General features: G+C 35.8%; 2 protein-coding genes and 2 long non-coding RNA genes across 4 annotated transcripts; all 4 read right to left on the bottom strand.

Moving 5' to 3' along the window:
• Positions 1–3,430: 3,430 nt before the first annotated feature.
• Positions 3,431–5,020, bottom strand: LOC140154243 (uncharacterized). Its single transcript, XR_011859283.1, has 4 exons — positions 4,782–5,020; positions 4,363–4,417; positions 3,967–4,223; positions 3,431–3,532 (listed from the first exon to the last, which is right to left on the bottom strand). It is a non-coding gene; the product is annotated as an uncharacterized lncRNA (long non-coding RNA).
• A 352-nt stretch (positions 5,021–5,372) lies between these two features.
• LOC140154454 (uncharacterized) lies at positions 5,373–8,432 on the bottom strand. The gene is made up of 6 exons (XM_072177022.1): positions 8,292–8,432; positions 7,611–7,656; positions 7,194–7,446; positions 6,363–6,609; positions 6,190–6,244; positions 5,373–5,740 (listed from the first exon to the last, which is right to left on the bottom strand). The coding sequence occupies exons 2-6, from the start codon at positions 7,627–7,629 to the stop codon at positions 5,373–5,375; spliced, it is 942 nt and encodes a 313-aa protein (XP_072033123.1). The 5' UTR covers positions 7,630–7,656; positions 8,292–8,432.
• A 714-nt stretch (positions 8,433–9,146) lies between these two features.
• Positions 9,147–10,422, bottom strand: LOC140154242 (uncharacterized). Its single transcript, XR_011859282.1, has 3 exons — positions 10,248–10,422; positions 9,959–10,013; positions 9,147–9,387 (listed from the first exon to the last, which is right to left on the bottom strand). It is a non-coding gene; the product is annotated as an uncharacterized lncRNA (long non-coding RNA).
• A 63-nt stretch (positions 10,423–10,485) lies between these two features.
• On the bottom strand, positions 10,486–21,205 carry LOC140154453 (uncharacterized). Its single transcript, XM_072177021.1, has 10 exons — positions 20,965–21,205; positions 20,717–20,771; positions 20,274–20,532; positions 18,675–18,910; positions 18,503–18,554; positions 17,676–17,934; positions 16,698–16,944; positions 11,712–11,757; positions 11,178–11,432; positions 10,486–10,535 (listed from the first exon to the last, which is right to left on the bottom strand). Exons 4-10 carry the CDS (start codon positions 18,786–18,788, stop codon positions 10,486–10,488), a joined length of 1,023 nt encoding a protein of 340 aa, XP_072033122.1. The 5' UTR covers positions 18,789–18,910; positions 20,274–20,532; positions 20,717–20,771; positions 20,965–21,205.
• Positions 21,206–21,410: the final 205 nt, after the last annotated feature.

The raw sequence follows: 21,410 nt of genomic DNA, 5'->3' as shown, positions 1-21,410 counted from the left end.
CATAATATGATATATCATTTAATTCTATATTCAATATACAATACCAAATGTTTACAACCAATGATGATATGTTTTTTGCCATTTGATGTTGGCTAATGATCGCCAACCGTTGCATCACTTTTGACGTTGAAGAATATGCAAACCATTACCAACATTTTGGCCCAACATTGTATTGCTGGCTGAGCTATGACTATACTAATTCCATGATCCATTCAATACGCATTTTCCTCTCAGATTAATTAAGTGATAATTTTTATCTGTTTCAGACTCATTCATTTTATTTCGTCACTCATTTTATTTTACGAAGTTTTGGTTTTAACATGACTCTTTATCTTACTTGTGTTTTTTCCAAATTCGTTTCCGGCTAATATACACTCATCATTTTCCAAAACAAATTTCTGAAAATAAAGCAACCAAATATACAAAATGGTATATTGCTATCTTGTATTCAAATACTCCATTTCTCAGAGAAGTAAACAAAGTAAAGATGGAATCTAGAGGGTCCTTTGTTACACATACATAATGCATACCAATCTTTATAGAGGCTTATGTTATTCGACATATGGGGATCAAGTGCCTCTTGCAATGTATTATGCTATGGGACATATCCTATCGGTATACCAACGCAGTCCTAAACCGTACCAAGAAACTGCTGGCCCTTTTGTTTCAAACTGTGGCCACTTTTTAACATATGGGAGTTAACCCGTGTCATGTATAACGCTCAAAGGCTATACTGGCCTGCTTTGTTTTAAAGAGACACGGCTGGCCAGTTGGAGCCCTGGGACCCATAAATATTTGAACTATGGGGCTCCATATACCCATGTAAGAGAATAATGCTCAAGAGCTACAGTGTACTAATTGATTGTCATGAAGCTATTCTATTTACTGAGAAACAGTCGGTCCTTATTTTTTCAACATTTGGGGCCATGGGGCCCCTTAAAATTTGAAGCTAATTAGGCCCAAATATCTAAGTGTAATCCCACTCAAAGCCCTGATGCATGACTAGAAAATCCTGTCCGAATGGCTGTCCGAATCAGCTGAAAAATTTTCAAATCAGCTTTTTTGTTTCGTGGATATCTACATGTATTGAATCATACCATGAAAAAGAGCTAGAAAGAGGACAAGAAATGGGCTTTTGCAAACGCATGGCGGAAAATATAGAGCCGCCGTACTTTTACTGGTAACCTCTATCAAAATAGATAAATTAACCTTGATGCCAAAGCTGCATAAGTACTATATCACAGCAGACTGTCCTATATATTCTGCCCAACTGCTCTGACAAACTCCCCAATACTTCCATCCTCAGGGAGACTAAAGTAAAAGTCGTCATTGCATAATGGGATTAATTTTAAATGTGCCATCAAGAATTAGGAAATGGCTGGTTTTTGTCTTCAACCGTCAGAAGCAAACGACGAGATACAATTCAAAGAGATTGGCTTCATACAACTTATCAACTGAAAATCTATAAATACAAAGAACAAACTATGTGTATGATTAGAGAATTAACGTGAACTACATTAGATTTAAACCATAGTTTGTAACTAGAATGCAATTTTGTTTATGTTATAAATATTTAAAGTAACAAACCTTTAAATTGACGGCATTTCCTAAAGTGTAATTCGTTTGTTCCCCACTGGTAAGTAAACAAAGACCAGATTCAAAGACCCACTCTCTCCAAATCCAACAGATATGGTAAAATTACAAGGATCAACATTCATGAAAACTTGCAAACTTCTTTGTATGATTTTAAAGTCCAGGTCCACACAGCAATAATATCTTAGACATTTGTCGTCAATAGTACAAGACACTGCTTCTGGTAGATTAGACAATGAGATTGAAGAACAACCTGAAATATAATTATACCACTTCCAAATTATTAACACAAGAAAGCGCGGTGTTGTTGGGAAAGTTAATTTTGACAAATTTAAATCATTAACTTTTGTCATCGTGTCAGCAAAGTGGTTTTTTTTGTTCCGATTTCATCAAATGCTGTTATTACTTGGTTGACTGTGTAACCAATAAAGAGGATAACTCAAATCATGTTGTAGTTCAACAATTTTACAAGGTCAATAGGCAACATGTGCTGTTGCACAATGTACAAAAATTATGCATATTTGATGAAATAAAGGACGCACCATTTGATACTCAAGGGGGGTAGGAGAGTTAGGGTCGGGGAAGAAATTTTTTTCGCCGCCGAAGACGCTGAAGTTTTTCACCGCCGAAGGCGGCTTTAAGTTTTTTTAATTTCATGCATTACACATACAGTTAAGGTGGAGGAAGGTTTTTTTTTTAGTGTGTTGGTGGGGAAAAGCTTTTTGCTCATGTCGTAGTAAGTGAGATTTTTTTTTGAAAAACTTCCCACTCCCCACCCTGGAGAATCTAATGGGTGCATCCTTAAGTGGGCCCAAATAATGTGTGTCCAGGCAGTAAAACCTAAATAATATGTAAGGCGCGTAGCCTGGAGCAACCGAACCTTATTATTTATACGTTTTACCAATGGAGGACACATTATTTGGGTGTAAAGGATAAGGCAGCAACCTCTATTTCTATTTTTTTACCGCAAAATGCGTGCGATTTAAAGAAAAAATATCACCTTTCCCCAAATATTTAAAGTTGTTTACATCAAGGTAAAGCGAGTACACGTTTCCTTTGCGCAAGTGACAGCGCGTATCGTGGATATTTTGAACGCGTAACCAAGCGTAATGCTATGCGTAGAATATGTTACGGTGCTTGACCCATTATTACAGAATAAAGACTTTTCACGTGATGTGTTTAACAAATCAGAGAGCGCGATTCTGAATAATGGGCAGTCGGAGTAAATAGAATTGGGGATGAGGTTTTGGATTTGTCCAGCTTCCTTTAGATCAGATAAGCCAAGCTGATTTATTGCATTCGTCCGGGGAATATACACTACAAACTATAAATGATATTTGCTTCTCAACATTATATAACATTTGCGATTATAAAAATATATGATATCGGGATTCAATGATTTGACCAAGTGGTCTTGGATAATATCTTACCTGGGATCGGGATAAACGAAGGCAAGGCACAACTCTCGTCGCTTACAATCTCCTATGTGATACGAAAAAAAAAATACGGTTTAGTCACTTCTTTTGATCATTAATGTGTCGTCCTTTATAATGAGAAGTAAATATTAACGTTATTTATTAGAAATTTGATACGTAATAACTATTCAGTAAACAATAAACCGCGCTTTTTCATTAATTTAAAAACCAACACTATGTAGCCCCGTTAACCAAAAAGTATTATACTTGTAACCACCTTTATTCCCTAATGTGTCCAATACCAAATCAACTGCTGCATTCCTGTGTTGGTTGCAAGTTGATCCAAGAAGTTCTCTAAGAACTACCTGGCAATCCAAGAGTGCCATTAACATTGCCAGAATGGTATCGGCACTCAAAAGTCCATTAACTATCGGGTACGTTCTGACAGGTTCCATCTATGCAAGATATCTACCTCAAAAGCAATGCTCAAGGCCTTCTCTGCATCAAGTTTGTGTATGGTGTATCTAATATTAAAACATCAAAACGTCATTTAGCGAATAGTATTGTATTTGTTACTAAAACAATTGAATTAATTATCATTTAATAATGTCATTGAATTTGCCGAATGACATGGAAAAAGAATTTTCTAATGGAACAATGAGTTTATATTTCCAAATCGTTAAAATAGCCATTGAAAATCAGTTAAAATCAACTGCTATATAAAATTGCACAAAAATTTACAAATCAAAAACAACAACAAAACAAGGAACAAAATATTAGTTTAGACCCACCCATAAAAAAAATCTCCCCGCATCAACTACCGCTACACATATAAACCTACTCACTCTGTGTACAAATTTAAATTGTCATTCTTTTTAAAATATCTTTTGACATCGTTCTCATCGCATTAAGAAAAAGCTTGTTAACTTAAATTGAGAATATAATTTGAAAATAGTACTTGATCATCATGGAATCTGCGAGATGTATTGATTTCTCCAAGCCCCAGTCATAAGTTATCAACGTTTCATTGAATGTCCATTTTCCTAAACCAACAGTCAGCCTCGAATTGGCAGGGATCTACAGCAATCCAGGCATTGATGAAAAGTTGTGTGACTTTGATATCAATGGAAACACAGCATTGTACACCAGCACAATAGTTGGTTGGTAAACATGACAGGATATCTGCTGAACTTGGTAACGTGATGGATGGGCAATCTGGTGGTATAAAGTTTCAATAGGAGTTGATTTTTCTTTCAGTATGTTCAAATAAGCAAAAAAGAAAGAGAAGCTTGTAATTTAATATGTAGTTAATTTATTTTTGAATGGAATTAAACATTTCTATTTCATTACCTACCATTTCCGTTGTTCACAAGTTGACCTTGTCTACAATCCTGATCTTCTACAAATTCCTGGAAATGTTAGTTTATGAGAATTAAAAAATGTTTTAATGCCTTTTTTCCTTCTTACAAGCCAGGACATATCTGTGTCTGTGTCAACAGATATACAAATTGCCGAAAGTGCTTTCAATTAATAACGACGTTAAAATCTCAAACTAAAAATAATCTGCACAAACAGAAATTAGCATTCACTGAAATTCCAAGTTGTTCAAATACTCATAAAAAAAACCCTTTTCTTACAAGCCAGGGCATAATAAGACGTAGTGTTTGTGCCAACATAAAAGGAATACAAATTTGTGAAATGAAATATGAAATCTTTATCAGCAAATGAACCTCAAACTAAAATAATCTACACAACAGGGAAATTATCACTCACAGAAATTCCAAGTTTTTCAATTATTATGTCGACTGCTGTATCCCCGATGTTTCCACCTAGTTCTTCAAGAAATCCTTCTATTGTACCGTCACCAGGCAATTGAAAACTTGTAAAATTAGTGTTACAAAGAGGTATGGGAACCTTCACATCTCGAAACAATTGTACTGATTCACACGTATTGTCAATGCATAATTCAATCGAAAGAGAAATACTAAAAGCCTTGTCCACGTTCAGCTTAACAACAGTGAATCTGGAAAAAAGTTCACACAGATCGTAATAAACAATTTTTTAAAATTTAAGCATTGTATGGAAGATATATAATTATTATAATAAAGGTGTTCTCTAATCTTTAAAGTAGAATGTATTTACTGGCACATGTTTGTTCAGATTGCCACATGTCAATTGCTAAGAATGTTTATTACCATATGTAGCAATCATCTATTGGAATTAAATGTGTATATTTCCTCCAAGACAAACAAAACTCACATTGAACAAGTGTACAAGCCAAACGTTATAATTCTATGCTTTTGTATGCTCTAATTTTGAACAACTATTATAGTTAATTGGATCTGGAAGCAATTTATGTTTAAATCACTCACAGCGTAAATATCCAGTGCCCTTTCTGATACCGCTTGTATCAACTGGGTTTATTTTTACCTGTTCATACGCGTTACATAATATATATTCACAAAGATAGTACCTGATTATAAGGAATTCGCTAACTTCCAACACCTCTTCTGTACCCCATTCATAAGAAAACAGGGGAATGTCAACCGATAGCTTTTCAAATCCAATAGAAATTGTAAAATTACATGGATCCAAAATCAACCAGGTCTTCAGCATTAGTTCGTCAATTTTGAAGTTCAAATTAACGCAACATTTTATCCCCAAACATGTCTCCTCTATTGAACACTGCAAGATTCTGTCAATTGCTGGAATTTGGAAACCGCTGGGGCAACCTATTTAAGTAAACAATAGAATAATGTCATATACTTAGGTGATATCTTACTTTGCTGCAGATGACGCAAGTTATTTTATAATGCGCATAATGTAAACCGTGCAGTATTTGGTAGCAAATAAATCTTCATTTGTCTTTCTTTTTTGGCTCTTTTAATCTGCAAATCCCTGCCTATTTCGCTGCTAAATACAAGTGTTAATAATATGAATACACACAACATGCATATATTGGCAATATAAACATGTTGGTGTGTTGATACTATTATTGCAAAAATACCCTTGTAAACGCGCTATAGTGTTAATCGAAGCAAATAAACGCGATGAAGTGTTTAAAAAGAGTTATTCATAATATTAACACTTGTGTTTAGAGTACGGTATGCCTGTCTCCATATCTATACACATTTGCAAATACATAATGAATAACCAAAATGCGGCAACTAATTCAGCTTACTTGTATCGTCAAGATCGGTCGGCTGCAAAGAACATTGCTGGTTTGATATATATTGCTGAAAGTACGTAAAAATCAGAACAAAATGAGGTTATATGATTATATTAGCGCTAAAAAAAGACAATATGCATTCCATTAGTGAATTTTGATTTTAACTAATAATAAGGATTGCTCACCTCGAGACCTAGCTGTCGCAGCACAACAGCAACTGCTGCTTGACCAACATTATCTCCCAATGCCCTGACAAATCCATCTATGGATCCACCTCCAGGGAGTGTGAAGGTTGCATTCGTGTTACACAATGGGATAGGAAATCGTGTGTTTGACAAAATGCCCAATTCGGTAATGTCTCCTTCTATGTCTAGCTTCAAAGCCAGATTTACAAGGAATTCTTTGTCGTCATCTAGTTTGTCGATTGAGAACCTGGAAAAATAAAAAAGTGAAAAGAGATTGCTTCCATTTTCTGGAGAGTTCCAAACGGCAACAATTTCAGGTTGCGTCTATGTGAAGCCAACAGTTACGAATCAAGTATACAACATAGCTAATACATATCATCAGCCTACTACGATAATTGCGCAAGTCATTTTTTGTAATTTTGAGAACAAAGTACAAAATATGGTTCAAGCATGCATTTAAACATATTTATTCATCAATCTTTGCACAAGAACAAATGATAACGATACAAATTAAAGTGAATAATTCGAAATAATTAGGGTAATTACGTACTGATGCATGCTTGAACCACATTTTGTACTTTATTCTCAAAATTACAAAAACGACTTATTAGGCTTTAACGTAGTAGGGCGACGATATGTGGTCTAAAGGTTCATACTTCATAATATCATCAGTAAATTTCATCAAATTTACTTATCAAAAAAGTGCGAACCTTTTGGCTATCCCTTGTAGCTGTACAACACTTTTAAACAACATAAATAGCCCAATGGTTTCCAGATTCCATTTGTTCCAAGATTTCATTAACGGAATGGTTTAGCAATATACATTCTTACGTGATTTCAATGGCATTTCCTAGCATCTCGACTTCTTCCGTACCCCACTGGTAGGTAAACAATGTGATATTGAGAGACCATGCTCCAAAGCCAACTGCCAACCAGAAATTACATGGGTCCAGGAATTGGTGTATTCTAATGCTGCACGTGGTGACCTTGAAGTCCAAGTCCACACAACATTCGATTCCAAGACATGAATCGCCTATGACAGAACATTCTATTTCGGCTGGCAGAGATGGCAGTTCAGGACAATCTGTCAACAACAGGAAGACAAATTCTATGTTTCTTAAATTTTCTTTTGTTTTAAATTTTTGTGGCTGTTCTTATTTTGCTTTGAATTGGCTAGTCATTAACATAAAGTTGCTGTAATCATATTCTTAAAACCGCTGCTATATTTTTTACACAAGTAATTCTTACCTGGATATGTAACCGGCATCTTGCACGGCGTGGCGCTTATAAAGTCCTAATGTAAACAGTCATAAAGAAAGATATAATTTAGATTGGACTTCCATTTATATACGCTGGCGAAGTTACGTAATAATCGGATTAAATACCATAGCAATTAGTGAAAACAATTTTTGAATATACCGCGCTGCACTGATAAGTTCACGCGGTACCTCTGCATTGAACCATATCATGCTATTCACTTGCACCTGTAAGATTAGTATCTTTGAAAAGCTTTGAAAAGACCAGTATTGTATTCAATCTATGATTGCAGACATACACAGGTGATGAGTGCAATCTGCTTGTAGTACAGCGCGATATGTTCAAAATTGTTTTCATATATTGCTATGGTAGTTAATCCGATTTATTACGTAACTTCGCCAGCGTATCGGTTGAAATATTAAAATGAAGCACATAAAATACTTACAAAATAGGCATAGAGGCGTAGAAACATGGGCGAAGGTGGGTAGCATATGCTCCAAACGTAACAACGTAAATATTTCCATTGATTAAAGACCAACAAGGATATACCTCGTCAGAAAGCGGATTCGTAGTAATGATAATAACAAAAACAAAATCAGCAGTAAAATCAACAGCTATATCAAAATAAACAACATCAGCAAAATCGTCGTTGACAGAACACAAAAATACTACCTTTATGCCTAGAGAATTCAAAACCAAGTCAATGGCAGCATCAGATGCGCCTGTGGTGAACTGATCTATAAATCCCGACAATGTTCCATCACCTGGTAGTGACAGTGTGCCATTGAGATTGCAAAACGGAATTGGTACAAGAAGTTGAGAAACAACGGGAAGCGTCTCACAATTGTCATCGATGCATACTATCACAGACAGATCAATTTCAAAGTATTTCTCTGCATCTAACTTGTTAATAGTGTATCTGTAAAATGAACACAAATAATGTCATGTAGAGTAATACCCTGGTAAAATATTTAATCAGATTCTGCAAATAACAAAATACTGTATTAAAGCCTTAATGTACGATCTTTTAAATTTTTAGATTTGTCTTTTTCTTCCAAAATGATAATATGCAATCATTATGAAAGTTCCCAATACATTTGGAAGCGAAAAAACATTGGGAATTTGCAAAGAAACAACATCATAAACTTCACCTCTATCACTCGAAACATCTCGCACTATTTGATTAGAGTTAGTCTCCTACGCGAAAAGCGAGTTTGGTTACGCTCCCTCCACATGTGGAGGGAGCGTAACCAAACTCGTTTTGTAGGAGACTATGGTTTGCGACCGTGGCCGACATAAAATCATAATCTAAAAAATTATAATTTTATGTCGGACCAACAGAAAATCATCCCGTTTTACTACAAATAGGGCGAATTTGACAGTTTGCTCATAGATTTAAGTTAGAACATGTGTAAGTATTACAAATATGCCAACAAATCGGGTTTGAAAAAAAAATAAAGGTAAATTCTGAAAAAAAAGATCGTACATTAAGGCTTTAAGTAGTACTTACATGACCTGCAGGGGATTTTGCAATTGGAAGTGTTCTTTCAACACCCCAGTCATATGTAACCAATGTCTTGTTGTAGGTCCATCCTCCTAGACCAATAGAAAGTTGGAAATTACATGGATCTACAGCCAACCAAACGTTCAGAAAAAAGTTGAGTAACTTTTATGTCTATGGCCAGACAGCATTGGATACCAGTACAATACTCCGTAGGTTGACATGCCAATATATCACGTGATATAGGCAGCGTAATTGATGGACAACCTGTTTGAATGTATGAAAAAGAATGAAACAGATAACTTCTGACTGTCAAAAAAATAAAAACATAGAAGTGTGTGGTATTAGCATAGTAAATATAATGACAATACGCACAATGTAAGGTATTTGATACATCAGATCTATTATGCAAATTAAGTTGTGCAGTGGCGGATCTGGAGCAGTGGGGAGGAGTAGATAATCGGTCATAACTTTTGAACTCGAGGTCGATACATTACTTATTAAGTACAGGATGTCGTTAAGCTTTTTATTCTTTACTGTGAAATAACAATACTATTGTATAATTGTTTGTTACAGCCGGTAGACTACCCTTGTCTGTAGAGTGTCACAGTGGATAACCCGTGCCCAATACTGAATATATAAGTTGGCTCTGAAACGAGTTATTTATAGCAGGTGCTCCTTTCCTACTAACGATAAACGACTGTTTTATTTGTGTGGATATGTGTGTTGGTATATGCTTAGTGTTGCTGCATGTGTATAAATGCGTTTTTACGCGTACACGCGGTCGAATATTTATTTCATGAATTTCTACACATTAATATTTTAATAACAAACGTACGGTTTTCTGTGCTCACGAGGCTTCCATGTCTGCAGTCTTGATGGCTAACATATTCCTGCGATTAAAATATTAACAAACCATGTTTACCTTAACTTTCACATGATAAGTATCAACTTAGGCTTTATAGACCAGTAATATAAACAAAACATCGCATGTCATAACACAGGTCGTTTTTGTGAAAAACAGGAGCGCTATGTAAAAACTAAAAAAAACCCATTAGCTTGTAAGTATACTAGTTAAATTACTGTGCAGTGGGTGACAATATAATATTAGCAGCAATCTCATTTACCGTCAAACCGAGGCGCTGAATCACAATATCAACTGCCGAACTAGCCACATTTTCTCCCAGATCTTCAACAAACCCTTGTATAGTTCCGTCTCCAGGTAATTTAAAACTTGTGAAATTTGTATTGCAGAAAGGTATGGGGACTTTCAAGTCCCTAAACAATGTTATATCATCACAAAAATCATCGATACAAAGTTGTAGTGCAAGCGAGAGACTGAACACGTCTTCCTCATCAAGTTTGTCAATGGAATAACTGTATATTTTCATCAACAAAATAAGTGTTAGGAACACCTAATGGTTATATACAAACAGTAAACATATTTTACTTAATTTTACAGTTCGCTTTTTAATCACGTTAATGTTAAAGGGGCATTCCGTAATCCACAGCCTAATCCCCACAGTTTTCTAAAAATAGTTTGAGATTTTTATACCATCGGAAACCGCTGGCTACAAAATATTTGTGTGCAAATAATTTTGTGCAGATTCATTCGTTTGGCAAAATATCGCCATATTTGGATTTATGTTCTCTTGTTAAACAGAACGAAATTACAACACAGTGGGCTATGGAGCCAATGTAATGCATATACGAGCGTAATCATACATAACTCGCAAACACACAAAATCGGAATCAACTGATATTTTAGACTAAGCTTTTTTCGTGGATTCAAGGTGTAACAAAATGATTGTTACCCATCAATTTTGATGTTTATTGAAAAGCATGCCTCTTCCAAGTGTCTTATCATGAATTTTGATGTGTCAGGCTCATCCATTATCAATGAAAACTGATGGGTACCAATCATTTTGATACAGCTTCTATCTACTGAAACATACCACAAAAAGAGTATTTTAGAATCACGAAATACTCCTGTTAAGTGGCGTTAACTATGCCACATTAACAGTCTTAACAGGAGCCTCCCTATATACCGCACTTACCTGACCGCCAAATGTCTGCAATCTTAATCTGCTCATGTTTTCCCCACTCATAGGCAAATAATGTAAAGTTGAGATCGAAGTTCTCGAAGCCGATAGAGAACTGGAAGTCACACGGGTCAATAATAAGCCAGGCTTTCAACATGAGTTGAGTGACTCTAAAGTCCAGGTTGACGCAACACTGAATGCCTAAGCAATGCTCATCAATAGCACATACGAGAATGTCTTGATTGGTTGGGAGACTTGGAGCAGGACAAGCTAAATAACCAAATACAAATACAAATACAAATTTTATGTTATGATCACTTCTTGAAAGTTTAGCAAATAGATATATTTCACTCTAAATCACTCTACTTTGATAAAGCGATCCACATGCGTTGGCCTGGCCAAATGAACACTCAAAAATATCTTAGAACCATAACACATATGTTTCAACTTTACATGGAATTATTAGTCTTATCATGAAAAGGGATATAAGAAACTCATTTCTCCAATCAAATTACGAGCCAAAGTGACAGGTTTGTGAAAGTACTTAACTGTTTTGCCCAGTTGGTATGGTGCACAAATTGCCTGTGATGTATTCCTACATATAAAACGGAGAAAATGATAATTGTGAAATTATTACTATACTGTTAAAATTAATACGTACAACATAAATGGCAATATTTTAGATCTTGAAATCATTCAATGTGTTCAGTTATAATACCATAATGATTATGTGTTTAGATGTTTAAGATCTAAACATTAAAATGTTTAATTGCAATTCTTTGTAAAAACCACATGTATAACGGTCAAAATTTTTTATTGCATGAGGTTTTAGTAGGTTACAAAAGTTGCCAAGCGACGGCAGATTTTATGATTTTCGATTTTGCTTATTTTGGGGTGAAAATAAGGAAAATATGTAATTTTCTGAATTGCTTCTGACTTTAAATTTGAGGTCACATTAAAAAGCAACCTTACGACCATAAAGTATTATCTTTGTGCTTTCCCCAGATGTAAAAATATTTCAATAATATTTCCCTGTGTGCAATTTTAGGGCTGGGCAACATTGCCACTTTTTTTGAAAAAATGCAATTTTTTACCCTATCTTTTGAAGTCTAAAAACTAATTTTTGCTTGAGCACCCAGAATTATTTCCTCTTTGTTGGTACTTGGGCAGACATTGCCCCTTCCAAATTTTGTAAAAAATCTCTGGGGCTATTTAACCTGTAAAGCCAGTGATGCCAGAAAGTTTGATAATTTTCAAAAAATGCATTTTTCGAAATAATGCATTTTCTACATATTTACTCATGTAACCTTTAATACCACCAACTTAATTGAAATATTTGCACACTTTGCACACATGATTAGACACACACTGCAACGGAAGCAACACTTTGAGGCTGGGGACAAGTAATGAATAGCAAAAACCGGTATTGCCAGAAAATCTTACTTTAATCCAAATTTCCAATTTGTGCGTTTTACAATTGTTTATTCGGTTTAAAGCCCGGGTTTAAAGTTTATACTATCAATGTTAGTTGAATAAAATGTGCATTTAAACATCATCTGATACAATACAGGTTCAGACACATGGGCAAGTTTCTCGACAGGTGGCTTAGTAAGCCTTAGGCTTAGGTGACCTGAGGATACTAAGCCTAGTTTCGACCAAAAATGGTAATTTTTACATGGGAAATATTTTGAAAAATGACATAATGCATCTTGGAAAGTGTATCAGCTTATTAAGATGGATGTTTAGATCAAAAAAGTAAATCACAACATTTTTCTGTGACCTATGGTTTTTAACCTATGACCTCTTGGAATTCATAAATAGGCCTAAAATGCAGGTTTTAATGATTTTATCATTTTGGGCAAAAAATTGAAATTTTTAACCACCATCTCAAACAGGTATTTAAACTTAGGCAATGATGGTGTTACCAGATTATATGACAATTAATTTACCCATACCTGTAATTTTTGAGTTCGTCAAAGCATGCGAGCATTTGTTTAAAAATGTAGCCTGGTAAAATGAATGATACGCACAATAATATATACTTCAAACTCCCATGGGAGCATCAATATTGACGTTTGCATTATTTGACACCCTTATTGAATATCTCCCTAAATTAAGACATCTGTTTGTTGTTCCGATGCCATAAAACAAGGAAAAGGACCCAAAACTACCACCCCTAATTTGGGGTTTATTTGGGGTTTTTGTCCAAAGTGGGGTCCACGTTTGCGGACACCTGATACTCACATGATCACACACTTTTAAAATGTTCGCATAAAATGTAAATCAACTGATACAAATCATGTGAAAGTTTTGATTATTGCACTATTCTTATATTAAAACGGTTTGCAAAGTTTGTTTGTTTTTATTTTTTTAAATCAACATTTTGATGCAAAAAAGCTAACAAATTATATGAACATATTCTTCATTAGACCGATGTTTTTTTACAAACATAATGGAGTAATTATACCTCCCCTAAACGAAACTAATTTCGTTTATATAGGACGTCATCGATCTTTTGGTTTGTTCCCTAAGACCGAGTCCATACTGACTTCATCGATCCATGCATGCTTTAATAGTAAGTGCGAATCTCAAGGTTTGTAAATTGAATTCGGGCCCTTTTTTCTGTTTAAATAGTGCAAAAATGATGCACCAAATGGCTTGAATTGGACCTTCATTTTGCAAAATTTTCCAACTTCTGACACCTCTGCGTAATCCATATACAGTTGGCTCTTTTCGCGCATTTGTCAATATATGTTTAACACAATTTATAGGCCTACAATAATAGGGAAAAACTTCAACACGAAAGGCTTCATGGACCGCCATTTGACAAATTTTGGCTTTTCAAACTAAAATTTTTACACTAATCTTGCCAAAATGGTCCACCAAATGCCTTCAATTAGGTCTTCATTTTGCAAAAGTTTCTTACTTCTGAGGGGGGGACGCGATGGCTGCTCCATGTTGTACATTTTTATCTATTTTATTCTCAAATCGCCCTTTCTGACTGCCTGCCAAGATAGACCACATCATTTTTACATTTCAGGTGGGATAGACCTAAGCAGCTATGGCTGCCATTGAGGTGTAGGAATGCATGAAATTGGATTCTTCTACAAATAACAATATAGCCTCGATTCTTTTTGTTAGCCTTGTGTGCCATGTTTCGTTAAAAATTGTGTAGCCTGTTGAGTCAGGTTTAAAACGCATCATTCTCATATTTTAGATTACACAAATATCTGATATATTTACATGCAGGTTACATCCCTGGGGTTACATCACACAAATGTATGTCTGGAAAATGTACTTGAACCATTGCTATGACGTCTATTCATTACTGTAGATTATTTTCTACGAATGAACACTTGACACGTTTCTATGCATTAAGAATCCACAGTTTTAGAGAGTTTTGATAGGCCTATTGTTAGTATAAAGCAATGGTTTAAATCATAAATACACTTGAAACTGTTATTTTGATACGAGTTCACTCGGCGTATGTCTTGTGGATTCGTAATCAAGAATCAACAGTTTCGTGAGGATTGTCATAAAAGCCTGGCATAAATTTTAAGCTATTAGGAGAATTCAAAGAGATGACAGTTTCCATGGAAACGGCCATTTACACACATTTTTTGTTAATTTTACTGGGAAATTAGCTCTATTTGACAGATATATTTGCTTAAATGAGCATTAATGGCCGTTGCCATGGAAACTGCATACTCGTTGAATTCTCTCAATAGCCTAAAATTAAAGAAGCTCTATTTATCAATAAAGGTAAGTGTAATCTGGTGTAATTTAAACTTTTGTAATGCAAAAAATTGCTAAAAATGATAAAAAAGAGTCAATTTTTGCCCAAAATGACCAAAATCATTAAAAACCTGCATTTTAGGCCTATTTATGAATTCCAAGAGGTCATAGGTCAAAAACCATAGGTCACAAAAAAATGTTGTGATTTACTTTTTTGATCTAAACATCCATCTTAATAAGCTGATACACTTTCCAAGATGCATATGTCATTTTTCAAAATATTTCTTATGTAAAATTACCATTTTTGGATGAAACTATATAGGCTTAGTATCCTCGAGGTCACCTAAAGCCTAAGGCTTACTAAGCCACCTGTCGAGAAACTTGCCCATATGTCTGAACCTGTATTGTATCAGATGATGTTTAAATGCACATTTTATTCAACTAACATTGATAGTATAAACTTTAAACCGAATAAATAATTGTAAAACGCACAAATTGGAAATTTGGATTAAAGTAAGATTTTCTGGCAATACCGGTTATTGCAGGACAGGACTTGTCCCCAGCCTCAAAGTGTTTCCGTTGCAGTGTGTGTCTAATCATGTGCAAAGTGTGCACATATTTCAATTAAGTTGGTGGTATTAAAGGTTACATGAGTAAATATGTAGAAAATGCATTATTTCGAAAATGCATTTTTTGAAAATTATCAAACTTTCTGGCAACACTGGCTTTACAGGTCAAATAGCCCCAGAGATTTTTTACCAAATTTGGAAGGGCAATGTCTGTAAGTACCAACAAAGAGGAAATAATTCTGGGTGCTCAAGCAAAATTAGTTTTAGACTTCAAAGATAGGGTAAAAATTGCATTTTCAAAAGTGCGAAAGTGGCAATGTTGCCCAGCCCTAAAATTGCACATAGGGAAATATTATTGAAATATTTTTTACATCTGGGAAAGCACAAAGATAATACTTTATGGTCGTAAGGTTGCTTTTTAATGTGACCTCAAATTTAAAGTCAGAAGCAATTCAGAAAATTACATAGTTTCCCTTATTTTCACCCCAAAATAAGCAAAAATCGCCAAAATCATAAAATCTGCCGTTGCTATGGCAACAAGCTCCGGAGGAATTTTTGATGTGACTTTTTGTAACCTACTACCAAAGCCCTTTCACCTCATGCAATAAAATTTTTTTGACCGTTAGCAGGCACATGTGGTTTTTACAAAGAATTGCAATTAAATTCTGGACATTTAACTTTATAACACCAATCTGTCCTCGAATTCTAAACACTGTTTTTGCAGTGTTGATTTTCAAATCAAGTGACGAACCAAAAAATGACGAACATTTGAACTTTTCTTTCCATTACTGTCATATTGTGAAATAACGGAGGTGCTACTTCAATATGTTAGCATTTTTTACCTATGTTGACATTGGCTAAATAAGCGGTATTTTCACGCAATCGTGCGAAGTGATTCATGAAATTTCTTGTCCGCCATTTTGACCCCCTAGCTTACTAAATAAATACGGCTCACTGCATCTCCTTTTCCGAATTTTTCCGATCTTGCTTTGAAATGGTCTATGGTGATTGCCTCTCCAGTCTTTATGTTATGTCTATGTCAATGTTTTATGGATGTACACAACGGCTTTGTGTTTGGAATGAAAATCCAGGATGATGCTTGTATGGACGCCCCGGCCGGCAGATTCAGGCTGTGGGGTGTCACTGTTTATGTCATTCCTGGAACATTTTCGGAATAGTTACAGCGTATACAAGAAAGTTTCTTTTTCCTATAAATCCCCTGTATACTCACCTTAATGCCAAGCTCAGATAAGGCCCAATCAATGCCAGCCTGGGCTATATTTCCTCCAAATGATTCAGCTAATTCAGTGATACTGTTTACTCCCAAGTCAGAGAAGGAAAATTCAGTATTACACAGTGGAATTGGTAGTCTAGTATCAACTAAGATTGGAATGGAACTACTCTCGTCGTCAATGTGTATTTCCACTTGGAGATTCACTTGAAATTCTTTGGTTGCATCAAGTTTATCAACGGAAAATCTATGGATATAAACCACAAGCTATTATCAACGGTAAATATAATACCCAAAATACCAACAAATAAAGAAATATCCTGTTTTTAGTTATCATGGTTATAATTTCAGTAAATCATAAAGCTAAGAGCAATATATTCTCTACCGTAATTATATTGATCATTCATTTCAAAATCATGTATCACGATATGCACTTTAACCTACCTTGGTTGTTACAAGGAGTTGCGAGCTTCCAAACAACAAAAGCTAATGACGTTTCAGGTAAAAGTTAAAAAGATTACCTGGCAATTCTTGGTACGTTTATTTTGGTATCATATCCGCATACGTAGAACATTCAACTAGATTTCCGCAATCGAGGGGGAAGCCGAACGAGGGGGAGGGGGAAATGCAACATTGGTTGTGGGTGGGAAAATACCGATATTCCATTGAAGCATGTACAAACGGTCGACTCATTGGGAAGGGGAAAGAATTTCAATCGGGGGAGTTCCCGCCCCTTCACCCGCTACTCCGCTAGTTACGCGCGGGGGGGCACTCGAATATGAAAGTGACGTACCTGTGGCTACCGGAGTACGACACTAGGGGTCTATCGGTGGCAATTTGTGGGGGTCATTATGTGTGGGAACGCTACAAGACGCGTTGCAATACATGCGAATGCCCCCCCCCCCGGGTTGCGCCATGTTAGCTGTCAGTAATTAGTATACATGTGAATATCTAATAATAATATCCAATAGTACTTACCGAATGATCACGGCATTGTTTCCAAGTGTGTGTCCCTCTTCTTGTCCCCATTGGTATGTTATTAGCGTGATATTTAGATACCAAGACCCAAAACCAACAGATATCTGAAAGTTGCATGGGTCAATAATCAGCCATGTCTGGGTAGTCAGGTGAGCCACTGTAATGTCTACATTAAGACAACACTGAATGCCTAGGCATCGGTTGTTGATGACACACGTTACTTCTTGCGGCAATTTAGGAAGGCTGAATGCTGAACACACTGTGTAAACATCAGTTCACGAAGAAACGAAAAGAAAGAAACTTCAAAGTATGGCAGCAATATCGTATAATACAATGTTATTAACGATTCCTATGTAGCAAAAACATGTTAACTAACCTATTCGTGCTCATGGTTTTTGCTATCGGAAGGAAAGAAGAAACAAAAAAGGAGAGAAGAAGAACAAAGAAGTCACTTGGTACGCCCGGGATTCGAACCTCGGACCCCTCGTATACCACGCAGAAGATCACCGGCCTCTAGCCACTGGCGTTACGCTGGCCTGATCCGGCCAGCGATTCCCTGGGTATATATGACTTAGGCTGATTGCGTCATTGCATCACGTGGAATGCATGCACGAGCAGTGGTTTTCATAGTGAGCTTTAGTGAGCTCTGGTTGTGATCCATGGAAGTTTCTTATTATATTTGTGCCAGTAGAGCTCACCATTTCACTGTTTTGGGCTCTAAGTTTCCACATTTGAGAAAAAAACATGTGATTTTACAAATACTTCGTATACAGTTAAGTGGTGTGAATATCGTATTCTTTGGAGGGCTTTCAAGATTTTGTACTTACTTTGTTGTGTTGCTCCATATGGGAGGATGCATTTGTCAGTAGAAATAAAATTCTGTAAAATAAAACCAATTTTGGGGAAATGTTATCTCTCTTGAAACATAATATTTTTCTAATGTAATTACCAACAGACACGGGGAAGTTGGTAAATCCATCTTCAATTTGCAATACTTACTGAAAGTCCAAGGTATTCTAAAGCCAGACCAACACCAGCGCCTCCCGCCTGTTGTCCCAATTCGTCAAAGAAGTCATTGATAGTGTCGCCTCCTGGCAGAAGTGAAGTTGTCATTGCATATAGGAATAGGTATGATTGTCTTGTCCAATACCGTTAGAGTTTCACATGCTCCATCAATACAAAGTTCCACTGATAAATCTACTTCGAAGTCTTTTGGCAATTTATTAATAGTATATCTGTGAAATAAAATTAAGTCACTGTTATACACTAGGCTCTGTACATGTTAACAGTGCTTAATAAGGCAATGTGAATAACGAAGGGGTTTCAGCAGTGTTTATTTAAACACCCATGGCATAATGTAGTACTTGTTTTAAAAGCTGTTGGTCTCTTTTGCCATTGAATTGATCGTACAGAAAGTATCATAGCATGTAGACGACCAACCAAAAAAGGTTAAGCTTACAAAGACGCAAAATTATTATTGGTCCAAGTGAGTTTTGTAACATTCTTTCCAGCTATTAAAAGTATTCGAACCCATGATTCACTTTAGAATAATAAGTGACATCAGTTGCTTTCAGCAGCAAAAATTTTGACCTAAATGAAGTCTAATCACGCGTAGCGGTATGACTATGGAGTATGGGATTACGCATACATAGTATAGGTCAATATCTTTTGAGTTTCTTAATATTTCTACGCTACTAAATTCTGGACACACCAGAGCGCTATCACCGAAACAAAACCCGGCGACTTCAGCGGCTGTTATTGATCTGAAGATATAGCTAGTGTATGTGAGACACCTCAGATGACGTCACAGACGTTAACAATTACATATCTTTAGAGCAATAACAATCGCTGAAGACGCTTGTTGAGCCGATGAAAGAACTCCGCTAAAGATGAAAAATGTGTAGCATAGAAGTATTTAGAAACTGGGAGATTATTGACCTACAGATTGTATGCATGTTTAATACCCATTATCATACATTATTCACAAGAAACACAAAAATCCGTCAAACGATAATAGAACATAATGCAATCAAACGTCATCCATGTCACATCATCAAACACTATCCTCAAAGATTCCAGAAAATAATCCACCAGATATGATTCGTGCAAGTATAAAGTGCAATTCGACTGTTCAGTGCTAGAAGTGCAATAGCTGCCATGTGTAGCTGCCATGTGTAGACGAGTACAATATATTGTGTGTAAATTGCCAAATGTTTACTGGGCAGCTATTGCACTTACCCACTTCTGGCACTGAGCAGTCGAATTGTCCTAAAATAATGTAGCCTGTAATTTGTTGTTTGAATACGTTTTCATATAATTAATGCAGTTTGATGGAACACTCTGAAGGGTACAACAAAGCTAGAGTCGTAAAGTAGGTCAGTTGATTGTGGGACGGAACAAGGGTTCCATGACATTATTTAATGGACTACTTCGGGGTCCTTTGACGTTAACTAATGACCTGCGTTACCAGCTTTTTGGCATGAAGCTTTTAAGGGAATGTTTAGCTCCAAAAGGTTTGGTTGTAGGGAATGTAGGTAATCCATTCACATTATGGTAGTAACTGATAAGTAAGATTTTTACATTAAAAATAATTCCCACCTCAATTTGACAGCGTCATTTCCGAAGCTATGCTGCTTTTCCTCTCCCCAGTCAAACACAATCAACGTGATGTTATTGACCCACTTTCCAAAGCTCAAAGATAGAACAAATTCACATGGGTCGACGATAATAGCAGCACTTAGGTGAATTTTGGTCACTATGATATCCAGAGTTAAACAGCAACTAATGCCTAAACATTTATCAGCTACGGTGCACACAAGAATGTCCGACAAGCTTGGTACCTGAATCTGTGGACAACCTGTAATATACAGACAAACAAAACGTGTTAATTGAATTACAAGCTGCTTGAATGTAGCATTTGAAGATTATAATCCGAAGAATTAGCACTAACAAAGGGAAATATGGCAGCCCCCTCCAGAATATTGCAAGAAGGCATCTCAAAAAGACAATAAAGGTAGATGTTAGCAAATTTCGCTACTTACCATTTTCCATTGGCATCAGAGAACTAAACAGACACTCGGAATTACTGATAAACTCCTTAATAAGAAGAAGACAAGAAAACAAAAAAGTATTCGGATATTCAAGTGGACTAACTTTATACAACAGATGCAACAAACGCCATATTTGTAATATTCCGGTCTTAAAAAACTTTAGCTTATGGGATATCTTGCAATTAAATGAAATCAGATTCAGATATGTTATTGTCTCTTGATAATTAAATAAACTTTACCTCAAGTCCAAGCTTCCTAAGAACTGCCTGAATAGCTTCATCAGTTACTTGTTCCTTCAAGAAATCTGCAAAACTAGCAATACTACCAGTTCCTGGAAGTGTGAATGTAGCATTGGGATTGCAAAAGAGAATGGGAACAATAGCGCCATCCAGGATTTCCATAGAGGTACAGTCATCGTCAACACAGAATTCAAAGTCAAGATCCAATGAAAAAGATTGAATTTCATCTAGCTTATCAATGCTAAATCTGTAAAAGAAGGGCCAGACACATTTTGAACTAATAAAAAGTGACCGAAATACTGCTTTAAAAAGTCGAGGACAGACTTAAGGTTAGCAACTATTTAAACTGTTGTAATTTGGTAGTTCACATCATCTTGCGAATGGTAGTGAGATTTGTCAAAAATTGCATTGATCATTTCATAGCGAGTGTGTAGAAGAATTCAAAT

This window comes from Amphiura filiformis, chromosome 6, assembly GCF_039555335.1.
Source record: "Amphiura filiformis chromosome 6, Afil_fr2py, whole genome shotgun sequence".
In the NCBI taxonomy this organism is placed as follows: Eukaryota; Metazoa; Echinodermata; class Ophiuroidea; order Amphilepidida; family Amphiuridae; genus Amphiura; species Amphiura filiformis.
The sequence above is the reverse complement of the archived record's forward strand: the minus strand, read 5'-3'. Positions and strand labels throughout refer to the sequence as shown.